General features: G+C 45.2%; 1 protein-coding gene across 3 annotated transcripts; it reads right to left on the bottom strand.

The window, feature by feature from the left end:
* Positions 1-1877: 1877 nt before the first annotated feature.
* CSRP3 (cysteine and glycine rich protein 3) lies at positions 1878-20862 on the bottom strand. 3 transcript variants are annotated; one of them, XM_058305648.1, is made up of 7 exons: positions 20754-20859; positions 16577-16749; positions 12222-12361; positions 7478-7646; positions 5153-5285; positions 3604-3697; positions 1878-2175 (listed from the first exon to the last, which is right to left on the bottom strand). In XM_058305648.1, exons 2-7 carry the CDS (start codon positions 16693-16695, stop codon positions 2099-2101), a joined length of 732 nt encoding a protein of 243 aa, XP_058161631.1. In that variant the 5' UTR covers positions 16696-16749; positions 20754-20859; the 3' UTR covers positions 1878-2098. The 3 variants fall into 3 exon arrangements, with proteins under 3 accessions (XP_058161631.1, XP_058161633.1, XP_058161632.1); XM_058305650.1 differs by lacking the exon at positions 16577-16749 and having other exon boundaries at positions 20754-20862; XM_058305649.2 differs by lacking the exons at positions 16577-16749; positions 20754-20859 and adding an exon at positions 17516-17556.
* Between the last annotated feature and the right edge of the window lie 7095 nt (positions 20863-27957).

The raw sequence follows: 27957 nt of genomic DNA, 5'->3' as shown, positions 1-27957 counted from the left end.
AACTGAAGGTTCTTTTGAAAAATTTGATTACAGAGAAAGAAGCCAGAGTAGGGAAATGTGCCACATCCACTCTTAATGTATTCCTTGTCTGTGTTTGGGGCTATGATTCTGCAAGCTACAATCTCCTTGCCTGCTGACTCCCATCAAGTTCTGCCATTGGATGGTGCTAGAGGGAGACGGGAAGAAGAACGAGAGAAGGACTTACTCCATTCTGCTGTCCCTATCAGTGTTGCTCCAACATGGCCCTTCACCCTGGCCGTGATAGTTGAAATCAGCTTTTCTTCTGCAGTCCTACCACCAGCTCCATGACACCCCCTTAGAAGTGAGTACCAGCAGTGGTCAGGCAGGGCTCTCTCCTCAGGAAGCTGCCTCCAAGCCCTGGCGTCCACCGAAGCATCTAAGTTCTGATAACCTCATCTCTTCCCTGTGTTTCCCCAGCCCCAGGGGCCATAGCTACTCCCTGCAATTATTTTCCGTGTTAAGTTGGTGCTCCCTGCTTTACTTTTTCAAAAACGTTAGCATCTAATGTGCTATACCAGCTAAAGAGCTCAGAGGTGGCTTCTTTCTGGTCATTTAGAAAAGATCAGATTCCTACCTTCAGAAAGCAGAAGGGATGGCTTCTGACGTGTGACTTGATTTCACCAAGCTAAGGAGTGGGGTTAGGGGGTGAGGATGGAGGGGTTTCCATATTCTAGGAATCCCAGGCAGAGAGAAGCACTAGTGAAGGCATGATGCAGTGAGGGTCCTCACATATCTGGGCAGGGCTTGAGGCTGTTGAGTGTAGCCAGAGCTTGAGAGGAAGAGATTGTCTATAGCTAAGTTGAAGGGGAGCAGTCAAGACCAATTTGTGAAAGTCCTCATGTAACATACCAAGAGTGGGAATGGGAATGAAGGGGATGTAGTCTAGAGACATTTTGGAGTCAGAATCAGCGACTTGGGGAATAAGGCAGGAAGGGTGAGGGAGAAGGAAAGGCTAAGGATGACTGGAGTCTCTTGGGTGGGTGGAGGGTGGGAGCAGTAGCTGCGAGTGGAGCAAAGGAGACAAGGTTGCCTTGTCTTGTAGCCATTACTCTTATGTGTTTTACCCTCTCAGCCAGACTGGAAGTCCCTAGCACAGGGCCAAGGAGTACATCTCTTTAAAGAGAGCAGAGGGCCTTGTCTAAGGTAGCCCATATGCAGTCCTGAATAAATGCTCATTTTAAAGAGAGCCTTTTCTGGGAGTAGGAATATAGAAGAACCCACAGTTCGGCCAACATTTCATAATTTTTTATTGATAGATTTCCATTTGCTTTCATTTACTCCAAATAATTCAGAATTACAGTGTGGTGGGAGAAATGCTCTGGTTATTGAAGCAGAGGCCCAAGATGATACAAGAGCTCCAGCTGCCGAGAACTTGCTGAGGTGGCAGAGACATTTTTAATTGGCTGCATTTCATCTGTGGGTCTGGCAATTTGATGTAAGAGGAGTGTTCAGAAAATTGTTAAACCCCAGGGAATTATCCTAGAATAAATGAAAATCATTCTCACATAGTTTATAACACAGAAGCAAACACCACACTTAGTTGTCATGTCTTAGTTTTCAAGAGATGTATAAGATTACAAAGCCCATCCTAGGACAAAAGGATTACTCTTCAGCATTTTATTGGTTTTGCTTTCCCTTTTAGAATTTGCTATCATATTGTCTTTTCTCTCATACCCTATTTTCTTCCTCAGTAACTAGAAAGACACTCAGCTGACAGATTCTGGAAGATGCCTCCCTTAGTCCACTGTTTCTTCTTCTCACTCCTCCACCAGATGGCATTCAAATCCATTATTTCCTCCACAGCTAGTTTTTAAAAAAATATTTTCCCTCTAGACAAAAGATGAGATCCAGAAACATTAGAGGTACCACTAAAACATTTATTTATTGCCTCTGCCATCCCAGGTATCACAAATAATAATAAAGCATTTGTTTCAGGTTAAATTTTAAATAATTGTCTTCCAAAGGCCTGCGATCGCTTCGGAGGACCATTGTCCAACTGCAAGTGAGAGGATGTTGGGGAAAGGCTGCTTTCAGGCTGGGTTACTGGCAGGAAAGCCCTGAGAAGTGCTGCACCTTTTTACTCTTTCTTTTCCACTTGTTGTGTAAGGCCTCCAAACCCAATACCTGTCGGGCCAAAGTTTTTGGCATAGCAAACTGTGAACGAGAAAGGGATGGAGGGGAGAGAGAATGAGTCAGTTAGCAAGATTATTTCAGTTCTTTCTGTGCAGTCCTTTTGATAAAGGTATGCACGTGTTAACTTTTAGATACATTGAACTACATTCTAAATCTGCTAATAAAACGCTGTGTTATGGTTCCCTGTGCTTCACAGACATTTTCTCATTTGAGTTGACATCATCCTGCCCGGCTTTGTCCCCTGCTGTTTGCTGCCTCCTTCCCTACATGCCAGCCACGGACTAGCTGAATGAACCTTGATGTCCAGGCTTCGGCGCCTTAGCACTCACTGCTCCCTGGTCCTGGAAAGCCCCTCCCCAAACCCACATTCAGCCTTAAGACCCGGAGGGAGCACGTCTTCTCAGAAGCCTCCCCAGCAGCCCGAGCTGGCGCCTTTCCTCTTGGTGTGCCACCGCGCTGTGAACTTGTCGCTCCCGCAGCTGTGCTCACTTTGAATTGCAGTTATTTGCTTACACATTGATCTCCCTGCACTCATTTGTGGGGTTTTACGGCCTGTGAGTGCTGAGGCCCGCTATGTGTTCTCCTGCCAGGAGAAGGCAACTACCTGTCAGAGTGAGTTAGTGCCCATCCTTGTCTCATCCTTGTCTCGTTGTGGGATAGACGTTGGCAACCTACAGTGTGGATTAATAATTACCTCCCTCTTGCTGCCTCATCCCAAGTAAAAGGGTGGGAGAATCCCTGAGCAACACAGTAGGCCTAGGAGGAGCTCTGAGGCTGAGGACATGTTTTCTTGGCTGTAGTGCATGCCTTCCTTTAGTAATATCAGGAAGAAGCCAAGCCTCTGCTACCTCTCCAGGAGACAAAGGCCTTGTGGAGGCATCCAGGGGCAGAGCTGCAAGGAACAGGAGGAAAACTAGCTCATCAGTTTTGTCCCCACGGTCACTAAGTGGCACCCAACATCAGAAATAGAAATGACAGGAAGGAAGGGAGGGCTGAGGGTGGAGGAAGGAAGAGATGTCTTGATACACTTAAGTGAGTCCATACGGAGTCCAGCCTCCCCCAGTCACCCCTATCTGCCACCCAAGGAGTCAGAGGGTGTTTGGGTTTTTTTTGAAGGGCCTGCAATGCTCTTTGCCCAGGCTTGGGGTCTCTTTCAGGGCTAGAGTCAGGACATGCTTCCTCCTCTTCCTCTCTCCCCCCAGGACCCATTAAGCATCTGCAAACATCTAGTCTCCCCAGGTGCTCCAGAGGAGAGGACCAGAGCTGCATCAGGCAAGAGACTCCTTTCCCTTAGGTGCTTCTCCCCATCCTAAAAGTCGAAACCCTGCCCAGGCTGAGCAGCTGCTCCTACTGGCAGGCGCCGAGCAAGTCTCTAGGCATGGAGGCAGCTACCCCTCCCAAGGGCCCTCCTCAGGAAAACACATCTTGAGAGTCTCTGGAACCACTCACCTTTGCAATAAAGTTCCCCATCTTTGTCAGTGACGTTGGTGGACTCCAGACTCTTTCCGCAGATGGCACAACGGAAACAGGTCTTGTGCCAAGGCTGAGGGGAAAAGGAAAGTTACATATTTAATGGGGTTGGCAGTATATTCTATTTTTATATCAAGCCCTCTCAGCAGGAGCATATAAAAGAATGTCACGTGCCTAATCAGCTCTCAGAATGATATCTTCCAGGGGTCTAAAGAAAATGAGATGGACTTGGCCAGCAATTCTCGGAACCCCTAAAAGTGGAAAGTGGATTTATCTTGGTGGTTTCCATATGTATTCTGCAGAACAGACTAAAACTCAGGAAACAAACTAGACAGAGAGGGACTTGGGCTTGGGGGAGGGGGCAACATTTATGCTGAATGTTAAGTTAAAGAAGGAAAAAGAGTGAATAATTCTACATTCTAAGCATACTGTTGCAACTCTATGGGGTTTTTTTTTTTCTCTCCCCTTATCCGGCGCCCCCCCCCCCAGTTGTCTGCACTTGGTGTCCATTCACTGTGTGTTCTTCTGTGTCTGTTTGTATTCTTATCAGTGGCACCCAGAATCTGCGTCTCTTTTTGTTGCATCATCTTGTGTCAGCTTTCCGTGTGGGTGGCGCCATTCCTGGGCAGGCTGAACTTTCTTTCGTACTGGGCGGCTCTCCTTACAGGGTGCACTCCTTGAGTGTGGGGCTCCCCTACGCGGGGGACACCCCTGCGTGGCAGGGCACTCCTTGCGCGCATCAGCACTGTGCGTGGGCCAGCTCCACATGGGTCAGGAGGCCCAGGGTTTGAACCGTGGACTCCCATGTGGTAGGCGGACACCCTATCCACTGGGCCAGGTCCGCTTCCCTCTCTGGGTATTTCTGATGGAAGTGAGTTTTATGGCTTAGATCATCCCACATATTGCCTTCCTTGTACACGCGTGCATGTTGACCAGACTGGCCTTGGCGTTATGGTTCTTCAAATGCCTGGTTTGAGGTGAGACTGCCTTTATACTTGAAGTCACTCCCCATGGCCCTTCCTCCCCCATTTAATATCAGTAGGTTCTCCTCTTCCTCGGGCCTAAATCCTTTGGCTTCAGGCCTGAAACCAGAGCTCAAAGAGCAAATCTGCCTCACAGTCTCTAGGCACTGGCTTATTCTCCCGGGAGCCAGGACTTCTGTAAGCGAGGATGCTTCTCATTGCTGTGAGCGTTTGCTGTGCTCATCAGCGGGATGGTAGCAGCAGGTTTCTTCACACAGTGGTGATGAGTTCCTAGGGCCAACACTTAAGGCAGGGGGGCTTTCTACCTCGTAGAGTAATGCTTGTTGCATGGAATTGCACCAGTTCTGACTTTCTCAGGGTGCCATGGATGGCAGCCTCAGACCACAAAAGTGGGTAATGAGGTGTTTTCTAAAGTGGCTTCTGGGGAGCTAAGGAGAACGAAGTGTCTGGGCCCACCTGCCCTCCTTCTTACTTTCTTCTTTGCAGTTCCACCCAGCTGCTGGGGTGTTAAGCAAATCTCACTGGGCTCATCCAGGAGTGCTTACCTTACCACCTCCCATGACCTTCTCAGCAGCATAGACGGATTTCCCGCATCGAGGGCACTTCTCTGACTCTCCAAACTTTGCGGTGAACTTGGAAGGGTTGCTGGTGGTGGCTGAGCGTGCTGGCTTTGGGGACCTGGTGGAAATAGAAGAATAAAACACATGGACCTCCCATGGTGAACAGTAATGTGACCTTGAGTGACTTAACTTCCCTGTGCCTCACTTTCCTCATCTGGGCAAGGGAGATAATCATAGTTTCTTCCATGTAGAGTCATTGGGATGTTGAGAGGGTTAAATGAGGTGATGCATATAATACATTTAGAACAGTGCCTACCCAACACGGTAAATGTTAGTATAAATAACTGTTAATAAATATTAGCTATTAATATAATTGTTAGGCTTACTAATATTTAGCCATGATTGGTTTAAATCCTTCCTTTTCTCTTGTAAAGCACTTAGCAAGAGCTCATGTACATGAACTTGTATTATTGTCATTCTTGTTCTTTAGTTTGGCTGTTATTGTTGGTTTGGGATTTTCTGTATTAGCTTGAAGCCCACTGGTTTGATTTCTGAAATGAGCTGTGAAAAGGATATTATAGGGCAAGAATGGCCTGATAATGGGATTTTGACATTTGGTACTAATCTGTTCCTGACAAACCACAGTCCAGTGGGCTGTGGCATTCCTTGTCACATTTCAGACTATCATCCTGTAACCAAAGGTCACTTGTCCCCATGAGAGTAATGTCCCAAATAAATAAAGCCCCTTGTGTTGCCGTGTCTTTTGGTGTTTCCTTGTACATTATATCACTTGACCTTCATCACAACCCTGTAAAGTAGGCAGGGCCAATTCGAGGAAAGAGCCAGTCAGACAGGTAGTTGCTCAAGGTCGGGCAGCCCACAGCTGGTGGAGCTGGGAAGAAACCTCTCAGGGTTTCAGATTCTTGTTACTCTTTCTGCAGCATCATGGGAAGCTCTCACATAGAAAAGTGAGCTGTGGGTGATGAGAGGCAGAGAAATGCAATTGCTATCATCTTTTCTTTAAACAGTCCCTCTGAGTGATGAGAAAAATTAATGAGAAATTTTCTCCCTAAAACGAAGCCCACATCCCTCCATTTTTCGGACCCCTCCTCTGATGGCCTCACTCTCTCTGGGACTCCATGGGATGCTTCCTCACTGGGCCGGGCCTTCCTGGCTACCCCACTGAAGAGCTGCTGTTCCTGTGGAGCCGAGCCGGGGACCAGCTGGCCGGGCAGCAGCGGCAGGCCAGTGGCCGTCAGGCTGTCATCAGTTCTGGCCTGGAGATCAGTGAGCGCGTCAAGAAAGTAGACCCTCGGGGAAACAGACTTTGGCCCAGTGGTTAGGGCGTCCGTCTACCATATGGGAGGTCTGCGGTTCAAACCCCGGGCCTCCTTGACCCGTGTGGAGCTGGCCCATGTGCAGTGCTGATGCGCGCAAGGAGTGCCTTGCCACGCAAGGGTGTCCCCCGCGTGGGGGAGCCCCACGCGCAAGGAGTGCGCCCGTGAGGAAAGCCGCCCAGCGTGAAAGAAAGTGCAGCCTGCCCAGGAATGGCGCCGCCCACACTTCCGGTGCCACTGACGACAACAGAAGCGGACAAAGAAACAAGACGCAGCAAATAGACACCAAGAGCAGACAACCAGGGGAGGGGGGGAGGATTAAATAAATAAATAGATCTTTAAAAAAAAAAAGAAAGTAGACCCGGAGGAGCAGATTGGTAGATGGAGGGGGCGCCGTGTGATATTCCAGCTTCACTGGGTTGGTCTTGGGGAAACCTTGGCACTGTCGATATAGGCAGCAGGCAGCCAGGGAGACCCACGGAAGAGTCGAACAGGCCAAAGTTAACTGCTGACTCCAGCCCTTCACCGGCTTCCCCTGCGCCGTGGGAGTTAGCCGTCTTACAACCCAGGGAAGACATCTTTTAATGACAAGCACATGGAGAAATGGCCATTGCTTCCCTGCCATATATAGGTGATTTACACAGAACCTCTCAAAGCGGAAGATAAGAGACTCCATGCAGTTTTGCAAAGGTCAAACAATGGAACATCTGTACATTCTGGGTTTTCCCTTGACTTGCAAACCAAGAGCCACGGTGTTAAAGTAATTGCCCTTTAGAAAGGCAGATAATTTAAAGAGAGTCGTCCAAGAGATGACACATTGTTAAAACTTGGTCAGATTGAGTATTCCTGTTGTTGGCAAGTCAACAATAGAATCCATTCTCCCACTTGCCGAAGACGTTGCTATGGGAACAGAATGAACTGTCCTGATAATTGGAGACTGTAAGGGGAGGGAGGACGGGGGGCAGACACTCACTGTTGGAACTGGAGGCCGAGGTGTTCGCCCGTGTCGGTGCTGAGGCAGCCGGCGCCTTGTCCGTACCCGATCCCCTTGGGTCCATACCTCCGCCCATAGCAGACCTTACAGTAGATCTCGGACTCGTGAGCGGCCACCGTGGTGCTGTCGAGAGCCTTCCTGCAGGCCACTGCGAGGAGAGGCTGGTCAGGGGTTTGGGATGGAGGTTCCTCCCACCTCCCCTGCACCCCAGTACCAACTTGGGGCCAAGAACATGACTTTGATTCCTGACCGGAGCATCTGCCCTGAGTCGTAGCCTTCAAGACACCCTTGATTTCACAGATGAGGAAACTGGAGCCCAGAGAGGCGGCAGTCATGTGTTCAGTGGTACCCAGGTAGAAAGGGGCTGGGGCTGGGGCCGGGAGTGGAACCAGGTGTGTGGTTTAATCGGAACAACTGAAGCCCTGAGTGTCTTACCCAAAATGACATCAGGAAAGTGTGTGTTGGGGGCGGGGAGTGGGGGTGGGAGTCAGGAGAGCAATCTGTTTTTTTCTTAATCCTGTAAGAATCTGGATTGACTAGGTTCTGTACTTATGGCCTTTGAGGAGCATTGTGTGCAATCGAGACAGTTGTCATCGAGGCCAATTTTGTCCCAGTTCTGGAAGCAGGGGAGTGGTGAAGCAGGGAGATCAGCCTTGTGGACCCTTAGGCTTCTATCGGTTACTGTGTATTACCTAATGTAAATACCCTCAAATGTAAGGCAACCCCTATTTTTCCAAAGAGAATATTTATAAAAAGATATTTTTTGTACACTTGAATAAATAAACTTTAAGGGGTGTAAATGAAAGTATCAAATACCTACTTATAAATTTAATAATATAAATTAATAATTGATTTGGAAATGTTCCTTTTCGCTCACAGAAATTCAAGACACCATCGTATCTAAATTCTTTCTTTGCAGTTTTAACATCAGCATCTTCCGCATCCTGAGTCCCTTTTGGAGGCAGCTGACCTCGCTTTCCCCAGGCAGTTCATCTTCCCTCCTGTCGAGTCATTTGCGGGACAGCTCTGTTTACACTTGAGCAGGAGGCTGTCCTGGAGAAATTGTTAGGCCTATTAGCATAACACTGGCCAGCTTTTTAAAAGAAGTGTATATGATTTCCACAATTTAATTTGCTGTATTGCTTTGCAGCAGTGATCTTTAAAGGCTTTTTATGGTGATCTGCAGTATATATAGTAGTGAGGTCAAATCCCCAGGAATAATAATCACTTTACATTAAATTTATTTGCCTTTTTTTTTTTCCTGTTAAGCAGGTCCCTCAAGTGACCTCTGTCAGCAATCCAGACCAGCATTGAATGATTTCGGACTAATATGTTTTCCTCAAATGTGTGTTGCTAAAAAATAAAGTAATTGGCAGAGTGGACATGGCTCAAGAGGTTTAGCGCCTGCTCCCTACATGGGAGGCCCCAAGTTTGGTTCCCAGTGCCTCCTAAAAACAGACAACAACAACAAAGAACAACTCGGGGGGCCGGTTTGGCTTAGTGGATGCTCAGTTCCTTGAGGGTAGGACCATTTTATCTCAATATCCCCAACACCTAGCATAGACCCTCGTTCAGATTAGCCCTCTGTAAATACCTGTTGAGGAAACGAATGCACACATCAATGTGTGCATGACAGTGAGTGCCCTGCCCACAGCTGCATAGCAGTAGGTTGCAAAGCCATGACTGATCTCAGGCCTTTGAGTCCTAGTCCAGGGTTCATTCCCATCACTCCAGGACTGCCTGGGCTCTATCATGCCCTCGCCAGTTCCGTAGCCATTCCCTGGCTTCTGACCCACTTTTGTACACAGGCAAAACAGAGCTGTCCTGTCCAACATGGCGGCCGCATTATGCACTGTAAGTGCAAAAGGCACACCAGAGTATGAACACTCAGTACAAAAATTTAAAAATAAAAAATCTCATTAATATTTTTATATTGATTACATGTTGAAAAGATACTATTTTGTATATACTGGGTTAAAGAAAATGTTTTAAAAATTGATTTCACTCAGAGCAGATGTGGCTCAAGCGTTGAGCTCTGCTTCCCACAGGGGAGGTCCCGGTTTGGTCCCTGATGCCTCCTAAAAACAACAACAACAAAAAAACAGCTCAGGGGAGCCGATGTGGCTCAGTGGTTGAGGGCCGGCTTCCCACATATGGGGTCCCAGGTTCATTCCCTGGCCCCAGTACCTCAAAAAAAAAATTTGATTTCCCCTATTTCTTTGTATTTAAAAAATATATGACTACTGGAAGATTTAGAAATTTATACATGTGGCTTGTATTATATTGCTTTTGGACAGTGCTGATCTGGAGGATTATGTGTTTGTCTAAAAGGCAGGAGAACACTGGCCAGAGGACAAGTGAGGTAGAGCCTGCCGCTCCAAACCTCTTTCTGGCAACTACAGGATTGCCTGTGAACAGGTAAGTAGTGATATTAATGTTGAAAGCTGTGCTCTAGTCAAGGCTTCTGTCCACCACTACAGAACTTGACTGCTCAGATCCCCATCCCCCCTGCAAGTTTTAAGGAAAATATCATAGGGTTCAAAGGAAGCTTCACCTCCCACCAAATGCTCAAATCCCTTCTATGATGGCTCCATGGAACGAGGCATCTGCTTGCTATGTGGGGAATGATAAGACAGCCCATCCAATGGAAAGCTTCCTTACCACTTCCTGTTCCACTAAGATATCAAAATTGACCCGACCTACTTAGGTATCAAAGTTGGTGAAAGGAGAATAAAGGCCTAGAAGACTAGATTTCCAGATCAAGAATCCCAGTCTCCTCCTTGTAACAACCTTGAACAGTGGGTATAACCAGCCCCATTTCATAGATGGGAAAATTGAGGTTTGCAATGGTGAAATGACTTGTCCAAGGTCACACAGCCGAAGCATGGCAGAGCCCAACCTCAAAGCCTAGTCTTTTATACTCAAGTGCCCCTGTTCCTTCCAATATTCCTCACCCCCACCCTTTTAAAAGAACCAGTCATTTCTGGACAAAAGCCAGAGGGTTATGGAATGAACTCTTTTGAGCAATGAATCCTGTATAATTGTAATAGTAATATGAATCTGAAGGATTCGCAAGATGCTTAAAACTTCAAGCATTGGATGGCGATGGCGCTAGTGCAGCACTGTGATCATGATTAATCCCACTGTATGCTTAGGAGTAGTTGAGATGGGAAATTTTATGTTGTTATATGTTGCTACAATTAGAAAGAGAGAGAAAGGGAGGGAGGGAGGAAAAGGCTAAAGAGATAGTAACAATTAAGGACAATACATGATTCTGGACTAGATCTAATAATAGATGAGAAAATTCCCAAGAGGACATTATAGGAACGATTTAAAAAATAGAATATTGACTGTGCCTTTATATCAATGTTAGATTTCTTGAGCTTAAGGTTACATAAGTGAATATCTTGTTCTTAAGACATATACATGGAACTGTTAAGTTTCTAAGGAGCATGCTATATACAACCTACTCTCAAATATTGAGAAAATAGAGAGAGATAGACTGGTATAACAAATGTGGCAAAATGTTAAAAGTTGGTAAACCTAGGTATCTGGGGAGGGGGTATATTGGAGTTCTTTATGTTGGTGGTGTATTTTTGCAACTGTCTTTTGTTTGGAATTATTTCAAAATGGAAAGTTAAAAAAATAAAAATAATAAATCAAATTACCAGTAAATCTGCAAGGCCAGTCACCCAAAGCAGTGTTCCCTCCGCCCCCGTTTTTCCATGAAGTTTTCTGTGGGAAGTGATGGATAATGGAAACTCCTACAGCAGATAAAACACTATACGTGGCAGCTTAAGGATGGAGTGTCTCCCTGTCCTAACAGATGGAGCCCAGCCCTTGCAGTGCTGCTTGAAGAAGCTTCAAGACTGTTTAAAGACTGGCCTGAGACCCGGGTAGGGGGGGGGCTCCTAGGTAGCTGGCTATCTCAGAGCCATGACAATTTCTCCCCAAAATAGGACTAGCTGTTAGAAAACACTAGAATGCCGCAGTGTCAGCACTGGCCTGAGTGAGCATCTGAAGGCACATGTTCTACTCCTGGCTCTGCCGCAGACACATGTGGCCTGGACTCAGGGATGAGAAATCACTTGTCTAAAGTCACACAAGTCAGGGCAGAGCCAGACTCTCAGGTGGACCACAAGATCTAAATTCCCTCCAGTCCTGATAGTTCATGGCTCTTTGTCCTGTAGATGAAGGTCAGGATTCCCTTCATCAAGTACTGGTGCCCAGGCCCTGAGTGGCGCTCACAGTGTTGGCACAGTGTTGCCCCCTCCCTACCCCTAGCCCTTCGCCTGACATGGGCTTTTTCTTAGGAAGGACCCGCCACAGCTGGCTTCAGTGGCAGCTGGCCAGTGCGGCCCACACAGAAAGCCAAATCCATCTTGGCTCCAGACAAGTGCTGGCTTCCTTCCTCTGCCAAATCACACTTTGTAAATGTCGCCACTGGGTCAAGGCTTTCAGCACCGGGAGCAGTGGCAGCTCGTTCTGACTTTGCTATGCAGGGCGATGGCCTGCGAGCCTTGCGCCTGGGTGGAGGAAGGGCACTGGGGAGAGCCCTCCCTTCTTTAGGTGGGACCTGGACGCTGTCTACAAGGTGCCCACGTGCGGCTGCTGCTGGTCCAGGGCCATCCCCCGAGAGCCACTCACACACAGCAAATGGTTAAATGGAACGTGGAAACGCCCCCAGATGCCGAGAGGCCCCCGCGGCGTTCTCCCAACTCACTGCAGTGGAAGCAGGTCTTGTGGAAGCTCCTCCCGTTGCACTGGATTTCTTCTGCGTGGTAGACGGTCTTTTCGCAGGCGCCACACTTGGCTCCTCCGCCCCAGTTTGGCATCTTGAAGATTCTTTGATGAAGGTGAAGTCTAGCAGGACATAAAGCAGATACCCTAAATTTAGGTGACCCCGGCAGTGACCCAGTCCTTAGTAGTACAGTGGAAAGGATGCCTAACTTCCGTTTTTGATGGCGCATTCATTCATTCGTTTATTCAGCATGTACTTGCTGTGTGCAAGTCGTTGTATACAGCCAGACGCTTATTCAGATGCTTTGAATAAGACACGTTACCATTCTGGGCTTCAGTTTTCTCTTCTGTTAAATTGCAATAGCACCTGCCCCCATGTACCTCACAGGGTGGTTGGAAGGAAGGAATGAGATAGTTTTGTGAATATAGAGTTATACACAAATATTTATGTATTTTTTTCCATCTGAAGTTTTAAAAATTGTCCCGTCAGAAGTGGGCATAACCTATGAAAATGGTATTATCTTGTTATCTAGCTCACTGCTTCTTGAATCACCTGATCTTGTTAAGATCCAGATTCTGATTGGGTAGATCTGGGATGAGGTGGAAAATTCTGCATTTCTAACAGTCTCCAGACAATACTGACACTACTTGTAGTGCACCATCCTTGGGTAGCAAGCTTAGTTTATCTTGCAGATAAAAATATTTAGTGTCTAAAATCTCCTATTCACGTTTATCCCTAATGTCTATCAATTGATTTAGAAGGCTATCATTGCCCAGGCAATAAATATATTGAAACTACACAATCTCCGTGGTCTGGAAACGTACCTTCTGCTCTCAGAACTATCCTTAACTTGACCTACACAGCTTCTCTCTACATCTGTTTTCCCACCTGTAAAATGAAGGCAGTCAGTTTTTCCTTCCTGCTTCACAGCACTATTTGAAGACTAGTGTCACACTGTGCAGGAAGGCTCCTGGCAGAGTTCACGGTGCTGAGCGCTTGCAGCACCTTCCGCTGTACAGACCATTTGATCCTCACTCGAGGACTGTGTTTAAGAGATGCTAGCCACAGAGGGGGATTAAAATAATTTTCTCTTTTATCTGTGTCTGTGTGTTTTTTAAGTATAAATCCAACTTTTCAGTTTCCCAGAGCAGGACTGAAATAAGCCGCCAATACTCGGTGAAATTTCTGAAATTTCTGCTGCAGTTGACTGGCATCCTCTGGCTTTCTGCATCCTGGTTTCCAAGAAGCCTCGGGTGTCATCTTGTCATTGACACCAAGCACTATCAGGCCATTCTGAGTGGCTGCTTCTGACCTTCTCTTTCTCTTCTGGGAAGCCAGTCACCTTCTTATAATAGTTGGCGATTAACACTCAGCCCTCCTGGGTCAAATGGTCCCACTGTATCTCGCAGCCTCGTAACAAAGGCAGTTTTTGCTAAGAAACAGATGGTAAATAGCGAACAGACCACTGAACTTGATCCTGGAACTGAAGGGAACATTCCTACTTAAATATTCCCCCCAAAGAGCTTTTCCCACTTACAAAAATCTTGTGAGATTAGCCACAACCATCCTATCCTTCCTTCCTCTAATAGCAGCAGGCTCTTCTTTTTTATTTGAATAAAATTTTATGAAATAACTTGGAAAAAAAAAAGGAAACATTTAGTGTTTCTATTTCTATAGTTCAGATTGTTTAGTGTAATGGAAAGAGTAATGGATTTAGAGTTGAAAAGCTTGGAATCAGACTGCATTCACTTATTTGATTGTTCGTTCATTCATTCACCATGGATTTAGTACCTACTACCTATCACGTCTCAAGTACTGCACCTATCATGATCAAGGGGAGAAAAATTATAAAGACAAGAAATTTGTGGCCCGTGACATTGAGAAATCCACATTTTAGTAAGGAAGATAGGATCCAGAATACTTGGCACCAGAGAATTGTCTTGTGCAAAGTGCTCTGGAAACTCAAAAGACAGGACTGGCCACCTACGTTTAGACTAGGAATGAAGGCAGGGAGTTGTTGGAGGGTCGCAGAAGATATCACATCCAATTGGGGTTTTGAAGGATGAAGAGGAGTTTACCAGATAGAGAAAAGGAGGACAGACATTTCAGGCACAGAAAAGAGTGTTTAGAAAAGCAGGGAGGCCTTAATATTCCCTAAAAGAGGTCAAATTATTATTTTTTAGACTCCATTTAAATTATAGAGTTTTAGGGTTAGAACAGATTTTCAAAGATTGCGCAACCCCCTCATTTATAGGTAAGGTGAGGCATAAAAAATAGACATTTGGGAGTGTTTTCTTTGGCTAACATTTTTTCTAAGATCCCTCATTCTCTGATTAAATAAGATACATTTTCTGGAAAAGAATAGAATCATATAATTTGCTCATATTTATTTTAATGCTGAGCTCCCACATGATATAAAATAGAGAAGTGCAATATATTTCATCCAGGAGCGTGACAGTGATACTTGTGAAATTAACAATGTGGAAGTTTTCGTTGAAAACATCTGTAGGTCAAATTTCTCATTTTAGTCATCAGTGAAAATTTCACTGGCATGCCCTGCAAGTTAATCGATCACAGATATGTCTTTTGGTGTACGTTTGTGTGTGTGTGTGCTCACCGACTGCCTAAACAAGATACTTTTTTAGGGGGGTACCAGGGACCAGGCATTGAACCTGGGAACTTTTATGTGGGAAGCTGGTGCTCAGCTACTGAGCCACATCAGCTTCCCTAAGTTGGTTTTTTCATTTGTTTTGCTTGTTGTTTTGCTTTTTGCTTTTTCAGGAGGCACTGGGAACTGAACTTGGCCCTCCCATGTAGGAGGAAGGTACTTAATTGCTTGAGCCACATCTGCTCCCTGCTTTTTAAAATGAGCTTAAGATTACAGATAATACCTTTTTACAAGGCCCACATGTTGTTTTGAAGTGATCATAAATATCTGACATACATATATCAGGACTTGAAACTCAAAATAGAACTCCCTAGGCATTCTATTAAACAGGTGCTCAATTTTATTTCTAAAGATGGAAATGGAGCTATGGGCGCTAAACATAAAAGATGTCTCTGATTTCTTCTCCCAACACTCATGTAAAAGACAGAGGATGTTGGAAGGAGTCCTGAATTAGACCTGGGTTCTAATCTTGACTTTGCCATTTATTTCTGTGTGACCTTGAACCTGGGTGGAAAACGGCGATAGTCTTATCTCCTGCTCTTTCTTCACTGGACCTTTGTGAAGGTCATGGAAATATTATGGGGTTTAAAGCAGTATTGAGAAGCTATTTAAGGGTAAGGCATTGTTACTGAAATAGCACCAAACAGTTAAAATTAAGTCTCTAGGACTTGAAAGCATATTTAGGTCCTGGCTTACACACAAAACCTTTTCAGACTCCTGCACTGCGTTGGAATTCCTATGTCTCAACACTCTAGCTGGGTCCAGAATGTGAATTTACCCTGGCCAAGGCACCAAGGAGTGGGCCATTTGTTTATCAGGGTTGCCTGGCACAGGCAAGGGTCATTGAAGGTGGGACACCAAATATAGGCTGGACCGTCACTCAGCCCCATTTGTCACGTGGGTCACGATCTCCATCACACCACCTGGCACTGCTTTCTGAGCCAGGCCCTGAGATGGATATGTTGGCACAGACGGGGTCACAGGTCAGACTGACATACAGACAGACTGGGGTTTGTGAGGATGCGAGAACACAGGGCCCCAGTAATGTCAGCTGGAGGGTAGGCAGACCCCAGATTTTAGATATCCTGCTTGGATTTCAGGGAGGGCCTGCCTTGTATGGACTTGATGAATAATGCCATGGAAGGGATTATACTGGGGGTGCACTGCAGTGGACGGGGAGGGACATGCACTGGATCAGATGCAGGAGGCCGAGCTCTAGTTCCATCTGCCTTGTAAAAGCTACATGATCTGGGACAAGCTCAACCTCTCTGAACTTCAGTATCACCTTTCCTAGATGGAGATAATAATCCCGTATGGTTCACAGGGTTGCTACAAGAATCGTACCTGTTTAAGCATGTAAAATCACTTGGTAAACTGTAGAGTGTTGTAAAATGTAAGAGGCTAATTCTGCCATGACTTCAAGTTGCCATGAAATCAATTTGAAGTTTAAAAGAATAACCAAGTTGTGTGTCTTGGGTATATTCCTCCTAATCTAACACTCTTCTTCCTCCTTTCCTCCCTCCTTCCCTCCCTCCCTCTCTTCCTTCCTTCCTTTTTCTTTTTTTTTTTTTAAACTGCCCACTATGGGGGTGAAAGATGATGCCTTAGGGTAGATAGAATTGGCACTTAGTGATTCCGTTTCCTCTGTTGTGGGGGTCCAGTAAAGAACCTGGGAGGCATCCTTAGGCCGTGACTAGCGGACGCCTCAGACAGCAGTGCCGTTTTCAGCTGACGGCTGGCTCTCTCGGTCATCCTTCTAGATGCCGGATTCCACACAGCGAGGGGCATTGTCTCCAAGGGGCCAGGCGCAGCCTTCGGGTGATAGAAGCACACATCTGGAGTCTAAGGGATAGTTATAATCATTGCCAATATGATGTTACTATTGAAAGTAAGCTGTCCAGAGCCCAGCCCTTGTGCTAGGGGCTGTGGGGTGTCTCATTTAATTTTCATGACAAAAGTAGGTACAATTATAAATTTTACTTTACAAATTAGGGAAGTTGTTTCAGGGTCCCATGGCTAGTAGTTGTCACAGGGCTAGGTTGGCACTTAGGTCTCTGATAGTGTTACCTACTACTTTCTGTTTAATGTGTACAGGCTGCTTTACCTGTACTTTCTTTAATCAAACAGCCCTGCAAAGCAGACTTTGCTGTTCTCCCTTTTTGCAGCTGGAAAAACAGGCTCAAAGAGCTTTAACAAGGTAAGAGGCAGACCCACGATTGAAAGCCAAGTTAAGCTGCTTCCACATCCCATGTTCCTGCCTCTAGCGCCCTGGCCAGGGGACGAGGGCCAGCAACTTAATTAACCAAGTCTCCCCAGTTAATGGGAATCGGAGCCCCAGCAGATCCAGTGTCTCTCCATGGAACACAGCGAGCACCATGGGTGGGAGTAACACAAGACGGAATTCCAGCCAGTAAAATGAGGGACTTTGTAAGGGTTGGCACTGTTCAGATGTGGAAGGGGTGGCTTTGGAGCTGGAGAGTTTCCCCGCCACTGATTTCCATCCTTGGTGGGGATGGAGGACCAAGTGACCATGATGTGGGGAAGCACCTTCAAGGATCCTTCAAGCCCCGAGATGGATTTAGGGATCTGAGCAGTGACTGAGCCTCACCTTGCAGAAATGCTGTCTAGGGACATCCCCTCTCAGTCACTGCCTCTTCTCCATTCTTCTGTTCATCCAGGTCAAAGAGATGATGTAGCATTGTGAGTGACAAGAGTTCACAAACACTGATCGTGGGACCTTGGGCAGATTGCTCAGATTGGATGAGCCAGGTGTCAGGTAAAGAGGATGATAAAGCTGCGTTTAGAAAGGTGTTCTCAGGTTGAATAAGATAATAGCTAAGATACTAGATATCAAGACAATACTAGCAGGTAGTTGATAATTTTAGTTGCTTGCATTATTGCTATTTATTACGAGGATGTTATCTTATCTCCAGTTGCCTATCTGTTTTCTTAAAACAAAGCTCCGGCTGCCTGTGGTGCTTCTGGTTCAGTCTGAGAACTGATTCTGCTCTTAGACTGCAGGGTGAGCTGCAGGCGGGACCAGGCGTGGTCAGGCCAAGGAGAAAGTTTACCCCTCGGAGGATCCGGGTGCCTGCCGCCCTTGAGTGCGTGTCGGGCAAGGTCCTGAGCCCGGCCCAGGGCAGTTGTGTCCTCTCTTTGGCAGTGCTGGTGGCTACCAGGAGCTTGCTGTTGATGTGGGCTGTGAAGGAGAGCAGCATGCCCAAGCAGCCCCTCGGCCGTGCCTGCCAGCTCCCCATCCAGGATTCTCAGGGTCAGCGGCTTCCTCCTAAACCCCCGAACCCGGGCATAAGAAGTCCTCCACCCAGAGGCCCTTTCACAGTGGCTGGAAAGCCTGGGTGGCCGGTTCCAGCACAGAATGAACCCGAGTCCTGGGGCCCCCCCTCTGAAACTCAGACCTGTAGTCACGGTAGACGCGTCCGTTCAGCTAAGGCTGAGACACATCACATGCTGCTTTCCTGCATGATCTCTGAAGTGTTGCCAACTTTTCCTCTCAAACTCACTCGGTTCTATTTAGGCCTTTATAATTTATTATACATGTTTGCATCCTGACTCTGCCACTTTCTTTCCAGGGGACCCTGAGCCATTACTTTGCTTTCTGGAACTTTGGTTTGTCCTCTGAAGACTGACTGTGCGCAGGACCTCTTGTAAGAGTGAAGTGAGCTAGCACGCGTGTAGACTCCCCACAAATCATGGTCAGCCCTTCCTTGATGGGGTCCAGAGCAAGGCCTAGGAAAGGCTTCCACGCTGCGTGGCCCTCGAGACAATCCTGGTCCCCTTCCGGCTTTCTGTCCGTGGGATGAAGAGCTGCAGTTTTCACATTCGCAGGCATCATTCCTCCTTGGTCGTGAACCCAGCCCTGGACACAATATTCCCAGACATCCGGGCAGAGCGCGTATCGTTGGAGGTCTGCCTCCCGCAGGAGTTATATTTCCTGTGTATTACATTCCTATTCCTGTGTTCTTCCTCAAAAGAAATCAATCACCTTCTAACTCCTGGTCAGCTTGTTATCCACTTTCATCATCACATTTGTACTTAGCAGGAAAGCTTCCTGCCACCCCAAGGCTTTGGCCCTGCGCCTTTTCTCAGAGGCCTTGCATATTTGTAGTTATATTCAGCTTTGCAAAATACTTTCCTCTACAAAATCTCATTTGATTCTCACAGATCCCTTTGGGGTAGGTGGCAGTATCTTAATTTTAATTGTTCAGAAAATGGAAACTCAAAGAAGTTAAGTAATGTTCAGAGCTGGCATGTGAACTGACTCTGACTGCAGCTTCTTGTTTTCCTTTATTTTCTTCCTCAGTTCCCAGGATTTCTGGGTTTGTATTGTACCATGCTTCTGTCTCCACTCCCCCCCAGAGGATGGTGGCCACTTGCCTGTTGAATGTTCCTACTCACTCTCCCACCCCCTGTGGCCTCCCCGGCCGCGGGTGGCTGGTTTGTGCACCTGGGCTGCAGGGCACCTGTCTTCCCAGGCCCCGGGGCAGTGGCACATCCTGCCCAACAGCTGCCCATCGACTGAGCTCTTCAGAATGGAACAAGGTCTGTTCTGCAGGTTGCAGGTTGGAAGAATCCATCACATTTTCAGTTTTGCAGCATTGTGGTGAATTGGGTGTACCCAGTATTCAGATTCAGTCCCAAGAGCAAACTGAGGATGCGAGGCTACCCCCATCTGCCCACCCTCCTTGCCGTTCATGCCCACCCTTCCCTGCACAAGTGCTGCCCCTACCTCCCCCTGCCCTGACCAGGAGATGGTCAAGGCACGCTTAGTAAACTGCACTGAATTATACTGCAGAGAGGCAAGGTTCCTCAGCCCAGTCATCCGGCTCCTTGGAGGAGTCCCAGTCCTGGCTCAGGGACAGGGAGAAATTAGGGGCAGCTTGGATCTTTGGGTAGCATTTCCACTGAGACCAGTGCTTAAAACCCCTTCTCACTGTGCCCTGTCAGCCGCTGAAATACATTTTTTTAAAAACTCCTTTACTGTAACTTCGAGGAACCACCCCTCATATGCCTGTCCCGTCCCCAGCTGGAGATTATCATGAATCAAGTAGAGATTTTAATAGTTTTTCAAAATAGCAATATCTTTTTAGGGTCCTATTTTGATTAATTTTCAAATTCTTAAAAGTAAGCCTGTTGCTGAATATTTGGGGGATATAAAATCAATTTAAATCAACAAACCTTCGTGAGTATTTCCTATGTGCAAAACATGGTCTTGTGAAATTAGAAATGATTATGAAATTAGAAATTTCCACCATTCACCCACGCCTTGTATTCTAAGCATGGGAAAAACTGGCTTGTGCTATACAACCAACTTATAGTTGTGCAGTACTTTATGGCTTAGAAAAATATCACTGCAACCATACTGACCTTGCAGAGAAGGAGAGCAAGCCCGTGAGGGAGGGAACTTTCTCAGAGTCATACATCTATCAGTCATGAGGCAGTTCCAGGACTAGAATGTAAGTCTTTTGACTTCTGGTCCTGTTTCCATTATTTCCTTCTTTTTCCTCCCATCCCAGCTTAGATGACAGGAAACATGATTCCACCATGAAAATAGTCTTAGACCAAAAGGAATCCTTTACCCATTTCCTTGTCTGTGAGGTTCCCTTGAGCTCACGAGTATTAATCACCCTTTTAGGAATTTTTTTAATAACTGAATTCCACACCAGAATCAAATATAGCTTGAGCCTCCTCCCAGCTACAGAACCTGAGCAGGTGCTAGGACTTGGGACAGGAAACACCTTTATTCTAGGGGGCCCTTCATAGTCCCACCCAAGCCCACCAGCCAGCCAGCCCACTCCCAGCCCAAACTCCTGCTTTGCTCCACTTACCCGCCTGTGTGGTCTCTGACAGCTCAACTGCGTAAGGGGGGGCTTCTGTCCTCTTTAAATATATGGAGGCTGTCACCAGTCTTGGCCTGTGGAAAGAAGGGTGGGGGGAGGCTGGAGGGAGAGGGTGGATGAGACATGAGTAACGCAACTGCTATCAGAGGCTGAAAATAGCCTGTGACCAAGCCCTGAGTTTTGTTCCCCCCACACCAGCTGTGAGGCCCTTGGAGTACAATATCACTTGGGTTCTATTTTGATTGCCAATTGCCTATGGCACCAAGGGATCAATCTTGAGGACATATAATTTCTAATCAAGTGGTTGGGATAGGAATGAGAGCAAAGAAGGATTTTATATTTAAAGTCATTTCTCCAGGTCCTTATTCCCAATGACCTTTCTGGAAATCAATGCAAGGTACCTGCAATGAATCATGAGCCATATCTGGGAGTCCTCTGGAACTCTAAGACACAGGTCAACACACTCGTGAGGAGAACTCAGAGCTAAAAATAAGAGTGATGGGTGCCTGAAATGATACTTAGATAATCTCTTTGAAGAAGCTTGGGAAAAAAGGTCAGCTAGTCATCAGGGTCTTGTCTCTCCATGGCCCACTATTCTATGAAGAAAAGTTGTCTCCCAATTCAAAGTTGTTGGTTACTTTCTTTGTTAGTCACCTTTCTCTACTTAAGAATTCAACACAGCAGTGCATGAAGTTATGACAAGTCCTCATAAGTCTCTGTGGACCCACATTTTCTTTTGAGTTCTAATTTCTGTTTGCCTAGTATGCACATATTTTGACTTTGATCAATCATCATGGACTTATATAAATTACGGAATTTCATAGCTGACAAGAAGTTCCAATTCTTCATGCCATGGCTGAGGAAACTGAGACACCTAGCTTGCCCAAGACCGGACAATGAGTTATTGACAGGGTCCATACTGAAATTCAGATCATCTGTCTCCCAGGCTAGAGCACTTTCCATTAGTATTGACCTGGATGTTAAGGTTAGGTGTATGCGGTACCTACCCAATAGATTTATAAAATCCAGCTCTTCAAATCAGTCATATTAGTTTTTTGTGACATGCCTACACCAGTTGGTTGAATGGTGGAATGTTTCACCATAAAGAAGGTTGCAGTAATTTCACAAAGGTGGTCCTAGCACTGTCTTGTATGGAATATCCTTGGTCTATGTTTCCATGTAAATCCGTGTTCATCATAGAAACAGGACTAAATTTTCTAAACTTTAGGAGTCTTTGAGGATAAACTTTGGGCTTTCAAACTTTTGTGTTTTTTAAGCATGATAATATTATTTTTTATAGATAGTCTTAAGTGGAATATCAATATATAAAGCAGATCAAAGAGGAACTTCTCTGTTGGCATGAATGTTTGGTTGCACAGCCACACAAGTTGCCCTCATTTGAACCCCCAAAGTAGCTTATAAAATACTTTTTAGGGACAAAATTTAATAGTCACTAATGTGGTCCATCTCTTCCATTTTATTCACCCATTATATAAGGTCCAAAGAAGGTATTTGACTTGCTGAAGGTAAAATGCAATGTTTATAGTGAAATTATTTCTGGAGTCAGTGATCTGGGATTGACTCTAACATTTCTGACCTTTAAAATTTTTTTAAATTACACAAATAATACAGGAATGCATTTTATAGTGAAAAACTTAACAATAAAGAAGTATATAGAGTAAAATGTAAACGTGCCATTCCACAATCCCACTCTCCTTTCCAGAGTTTGTAACTGACAATATTTTAGGGTTTACCTAACTCAAGTTTTTGCCTTTAAAAATAGATCATATCCCATTTACATTTATTGTGATTTAGGATATTTTTGGACATATTCCTTTCATCGTATTTTATGTTTTATTTTTATAATGTTTTTTTTTTTTAAAGATTTATTTATTTATTTAATTTCCCCCCCTCCCCTGGTTGTCTGTTCTTGGTGTCTATTCGCTGCGTCTTGTTTCTTTGTCCGCTTCTGTTGTCGTCAGCGGCACGGGAAGTGTGGGCGGCGCCATTCCTGGGCAGGCTGCTCTTTCTTTTCACGCTGGGCGGCTTTCCTCATGGGCGCACTCCTTGCGCGTGGGGCTCCCCCACGCGGGGGACACCCTTGCGTGGCATGGCACTCCTTGCGCGCATCAGCACTGCGCATGGCCAGCTCCACACGGGTCAAGGAGGCCCGGGGTTTGAACCGCGAACCTCCCATATGGTAGACGGACGCCCTAACCACTGGGCCAAAGTCCGTTTCCCTATAATGTTTCTTTTTTCTTTTCTTGCTTTTTATTGAGTTTATTGCTGTGCTTTGTGCCATGTTTTTTTCCTGTGATTTAGAATTCTCTTCCTTGAATTTAAAAATGAGTATAACAATAAATATGTATTTCTGTTTGTGTCTAGGTTTAATCAGTACCATATTCTACTTCTCCTATGAGATTTTGAACTTGTAAGACAGCATGCTTTTGCCATGACTGTATTGCCTTCTCCCCATCCCTTCCCTTGCAATTACAGAGTTGCCTACCAGCTCCCATGTGCAGATCATCTGGGATTTTAGTTCTAAAGTATAATTTGTTTTTTTCCCATTACATATCAGTGGTTTTTTAAACCTAATTATATTTTACCTCTTGCTTCATTCAATTGTTGTTCCTAGTACAGTTGCAGGTTTATGTAATAGTAATACAGAAAGTACAGAGTTCCCATATACCCCCCGTGGCAGTTTGATATTATTTATGAATTCCAAAAGAGATATTGATTATGTTTGTAAACTGGTCTTTTCCTCTGGGTGTGATACCCTTTGATTGTATTAGATTCAAGTGAGATGTCTTTGGTCAAATTATGTTAAGGGAAGCAGATGTAGCTCAAGCAAATAAGCTCCCACCTACCCCGTGGGAGGTCCATGGTTCAGTTCCCAGTGCCTCCTAAAGAAGACAGTAAGGTGGCATGATGGGTGGGCACAGTAAGCTGACACAAGCTGACACAACAAGAGACACAAGAAGAAAAACATAATGAGAGATACAACAAAGCAGTGAGTGGAGGTTCCCAGTGCCTTCTAAAGAAGATGAGCAAGACAGCGAGCTGATGTGACAGGCAGGTGTGGCAAGCTGATACAACAAAATGATGCAATAAGAGACACAAGAAGAAAAACATAATGAGAGACACAGCAAAGCAGGGAACGAAGGTGGTTCAAGTGATTAGGCACCTCCTTCCCACATTGGATGTCCTGGGTTCAGTTCCCAGTGCCTCCTAAAGAAACAAGGAAAACAGACAGACAGCAAGTACAAACAGTGGGGGTAGGGAGAAATAAATAAGTAAATTTTAAAAAAAAATCATGTTAAGATTAGGGCTTTGATCCAACCATGTCATTAGGGCATACAGAATTGAGTCCCGACCACATTGGTGGATTGATAAAACAGACTCTTACACTGAAGTAGACACACAGAGAAGAAGAACACAGTGGAATGTAGACAGCTCATTTGACATGGCAGAAGCCCTGGGAAGAGAGATGAGCCTGATATCCTACAGCTGATCTTGTGACGAGAACCGAGCAGCTGAGCCCAGAGAGAAACGAGCCCCGGGGGGAGAGACAAGCCTTATGCCAGCCTACAGCTAGGTTAGAAGAAGCTGTTACCACAGAGTCTCAAGAGGAAGAAGGAAGGCTGAACCCTCGCAGACATTGCCTGTCATCTTGCTTCAACATGTGGCCTATGACTTTAGGTGAGAAAGTACCTCTTATGGTACCTTAAGTTGGGCTCTTTAGGGCCTTGTGATTGTAAGCTTCTACCCCAAGTAAATACCCTTTATAAAACCCAACAGAGTTCTGGTACTTTGCGTCAGCACCCTTTTGACTGACTAATACACCCACACCCACCCACACACACAGTTTTCCCTGTTATTGATACTGCATTTGTATGGTACATTTTTAATAATTGATGAAACAGTATTACTATAATTATACGATTAACTATAGACCATAGTTTACATTAGGGTTTATTCTTTGTGTTGTTCAGTTTATGGCTTTTTAAAACAATTTATTCTGGTAATATATATACCACCTAAAATTTCTCATTTTAACCACCTTCAAATACATTATTAAGTGTTGTTAACTACATTCACCACCATCTATTACCCAAATCTTTCTGTCACCTCAAACAGAAACTCTGTACCAATTAAGCATCAATTCCTTATTTCTTATTCCCACCCTGGCCTCTGGTAACCTGCATTCTAGTTTTTGCCTAGGACAGTTTTTGTATCTAACCTTTTAATTCTCTGTGTGTTTGAGAGATGGAAAGCATTCTTGATTAATTCATTGGAGAGTCTATTATAAACTCACCAGATTCTAACATAATTGAAAAGGTCTTTACTTTGCCTTCCACTTGAATGCTAGTTTGGTTAAATCTAGAAATCTAGACTCAAAATAAGTTTTGATCGGAGTTTTGAAGAAGTTATTCCATTGCCTTCTAGTATATAGTAATATTGTGGATGACAGTTGTGGCACCAATCTTATTCTTATTCCTCTATTGATAACCTGATTTATTTCTTCTGGAAACTTTCAGGATCTTCTCTTAAATTTTATGACAATGTGTCTCATTTTGGATCTTTTCAAATTTATCATGCTTGGTATTTAGGGGATAATTTCAATTTGAAAACAAATATTTTTTCAGCTTTGGGAAATTTTCTTTTATTACTTCTTTTATTACCAACCCCCCCCCCCAATTTAATTTATTTCCTTATTCTGGAACATCCATTAGATGTTAGAATTTCTTTGTCCTTTTATGTTTCTTTTAGGGAGAATTCCTTAGCTCAATTTTTCATGTAACTAATTTGCATTTTATCCAAGTACATTTTGCTACTCAGCTCATCTATTAAAGTTTGGTTTTTTGACAATTACATTTATAATTTTTAAGATTTCTAAGTTTTTTCACATAGCTTGTGTGACAGTTTGCATTTGGTGAATCCCTAAAAAAGATTATGTTTTTGAGCTAATCTATTTTTCTATGTGTGGGGCCCTTTTGATTGAACTTACTATGTCATTGAGGCGTGACACAGGCTGGGTTTCTGCCCTCTTGCTGGGCCTTATGTAAATGGAGACACAGAGGAAAAGACACACAGAGAAAGGAAGATGCCATTTTTGATCCTGCCATGTGAGAGATGACTCGAGGGTCGCTAGCAACCTAAGCTTAAGCAGGAAGCTGTCAAGAGCCTGGGCCCGCGGAGCAGCTGAAGAGACGAGCCATGTGCCTCACAGCCCCCAGCTGAACTCGGGGAGAAAGCAGAGCAGCTGAGACTGAGGGGGAGGCCCGGGAAGAGACAAGCCCTGTGCCTGGATGCCCACAGCTGAGCTCTGTGAGACAGTAGATTCTGGAGGGAAGGCAGGGGCCTCGGCAGAGACTGGCGCCATGTTGCTTCACCATGTGGCAGGACACCAGAGTCACCACTAGCTGACTTTGGTGAGAAAGCATCTCTGCTGAAGCCTGTTTTAGACATTTCACAGCCTCAGAACTGTAAGATTTTACCCTAAATAAAATTCCCATTATAAAAGCCAACCCATTTCTGATACTTTGCATTGGCAGCCCTGTGGCAAACTAAGCCTGTCCTTCCTCTGTGAATAATATGTCGTCTTGCATTTTTCTCATTTCAGGGAAGTCTTCTTTAGTTCACTCTATTAATTGTTTCTGTAGATATTAGTTCTTTTGTTTGCTCATCTTGGTGCCTGTCTTCCATAGTGCTGGCTTTCCAAATATGTTTGGAATTCTTGGTTGTGTGTTTATGATTTTTTGAGAATTCTTGCTTACCACTTGGTAGATACCACTTCTGATGGAGGAATTTTTTGGGCAGTGATTGTGGGGCAAGATGGAACATGCTCTCAGGTGCTTCAAGGAGTGCTTTTTTCTGGGTGTAGGCCCCCCAATCCCTCTAGTGGCCACTGGCCCTCTGGGGAGTTTCCCCGACTTTCTGGTCCCTGGCATCCACAGCCAGCACGAGTGGGGAAAGCAAGGGAGGTTATTGGCCTAACAGCCCTGGATCCAATTTCCTTACTTTTCACCCTGGGGATTATCCAGAACCCCCTCCCCTCTTTGTGTCCACTCTTTCAAGGTTGGCATGCCCCTGCCCTCTGAACTGCTCCCACCTCACAGCAGTCCTCTCCTGTGTGTGCTGTGGGCTGTGGTCCTTCAGGCCTTCTTTCCCTGTTAATCCAAATCGCTTTCCTTTCTCTCTGGAATTCCTCAAAGTTTTTGAAATGCTGATAGGTACTCTCTATTTTTGCATGCCATTTCTGATTTATTCTCCTTTAAACATCTCTCTGTAGCTCTGTAGTCTGTTGGTAATCTCTAGAGTTGTGCTATCCACTACAGTTGTCAATAGACACATACAGCTGTTTAAATTGAAATTATTTAAAATTAAATAAAATTTTAAAAATTATGGTCTTCTGTCACCTTAGGTGCATTCCAAGTATTAATAGCCACATGTGGCTAGTAGCTACTATAGATAGATAGAGTATGTTTGTGTGGACAGCATGGATACAGAATGTTTCCATCATCATGGAAAATTCTATTGGACATTAGTGCTCTAGAGCATCTTCATCAGAAAAGAAAAGCAAATCCCTTTTGAGAGGCTATGAGGAAAAGATAATATTGAGCATGTATTGGACACATAATAGGGTACCCAATGAATGCTAGCTGAACATTGACTCAACAATGAGTGAATGGTAATCCTATGACTAAACCCACTGTTCCTGCCTCGTTGTTTCCTCAGGATAACAATAAATGAGTAAGCTGTTGGAAAATACAGGACACAAAGGAGACCAGGCAAGAGGGTGGGGTGGGACAATAAGGGCAATCTAGAAACACATTACTTTTATACCCAAAAGGAAAAGGAACTAAATTTTAAACATTATTTTATTTGATCCTCAGAATAACTTTACAAAGAAGGTATTGGAAGCGGATGTGGCTCAATTAGTTGGGTGCCTGCCTACCACATGGGAGTTCCCAAGTTTGGGTCTCAGTGCCTCCTAAAGACAAGCAGATCTTGCATCTGCTGCAATGAGATCGATGCCCATACCCCGCTGCAACAAGCTAGGTGCCGCATCCCGCTGCAACGAGCTAGACACCGAACCAACCACAAGTAGATGCCTAAACGAGCAGATGCCACAAGCCAGCAAACATCACAGTCTGTGAGGAGCAGATGTGGCTCAGGCCATTGGGCGCTC

Source organism: Dasypus novemcinctus, chromosome 10, assembly GCF_030445035.2.
Source record: "Dasypus novemcinctus isolate mDasNov1 chromosome 10, mDasNov1.1.hap2, whole genome shotgun sequence".
Taxonomy (NCBI): Eukaryota; Metazoa; Chordata; class Mammalia; order Cingulata; family Dasypodidae; genus Dasypus; species Dasypus novemcinctus.
Note: the sequence above shows the minus strand (reverse complement) of the source record. Positions and strands in the feature narration are given on the sequence as shown.

Excerpts from the sequence above, each read along its gene's own strand:
- CSRP3 (XM_058305648.1), bottom strand. The coding sequence starts at position 16,695 with ATGCCCCTCGCTGTGTGGAATCCGGCATCTAGAAGGATGACCGAGAGA. Across the intron at positions 12,362-16,576 it reads GGCCTAAGGATGCCTCCCAG|ACTTCACCTTCATCAAAGAA; the intron begins GTTCTTTACTGG and ends ATGTCCTGCTAG. Across the intron at positions 2,176-3,603 it reads TGGGGAACTTTATTGCAAAG|TTTGCTATGCCAAAAACTTT; the intron begins GTGAGTGGTTCC and ends TCTCGTTCACAG.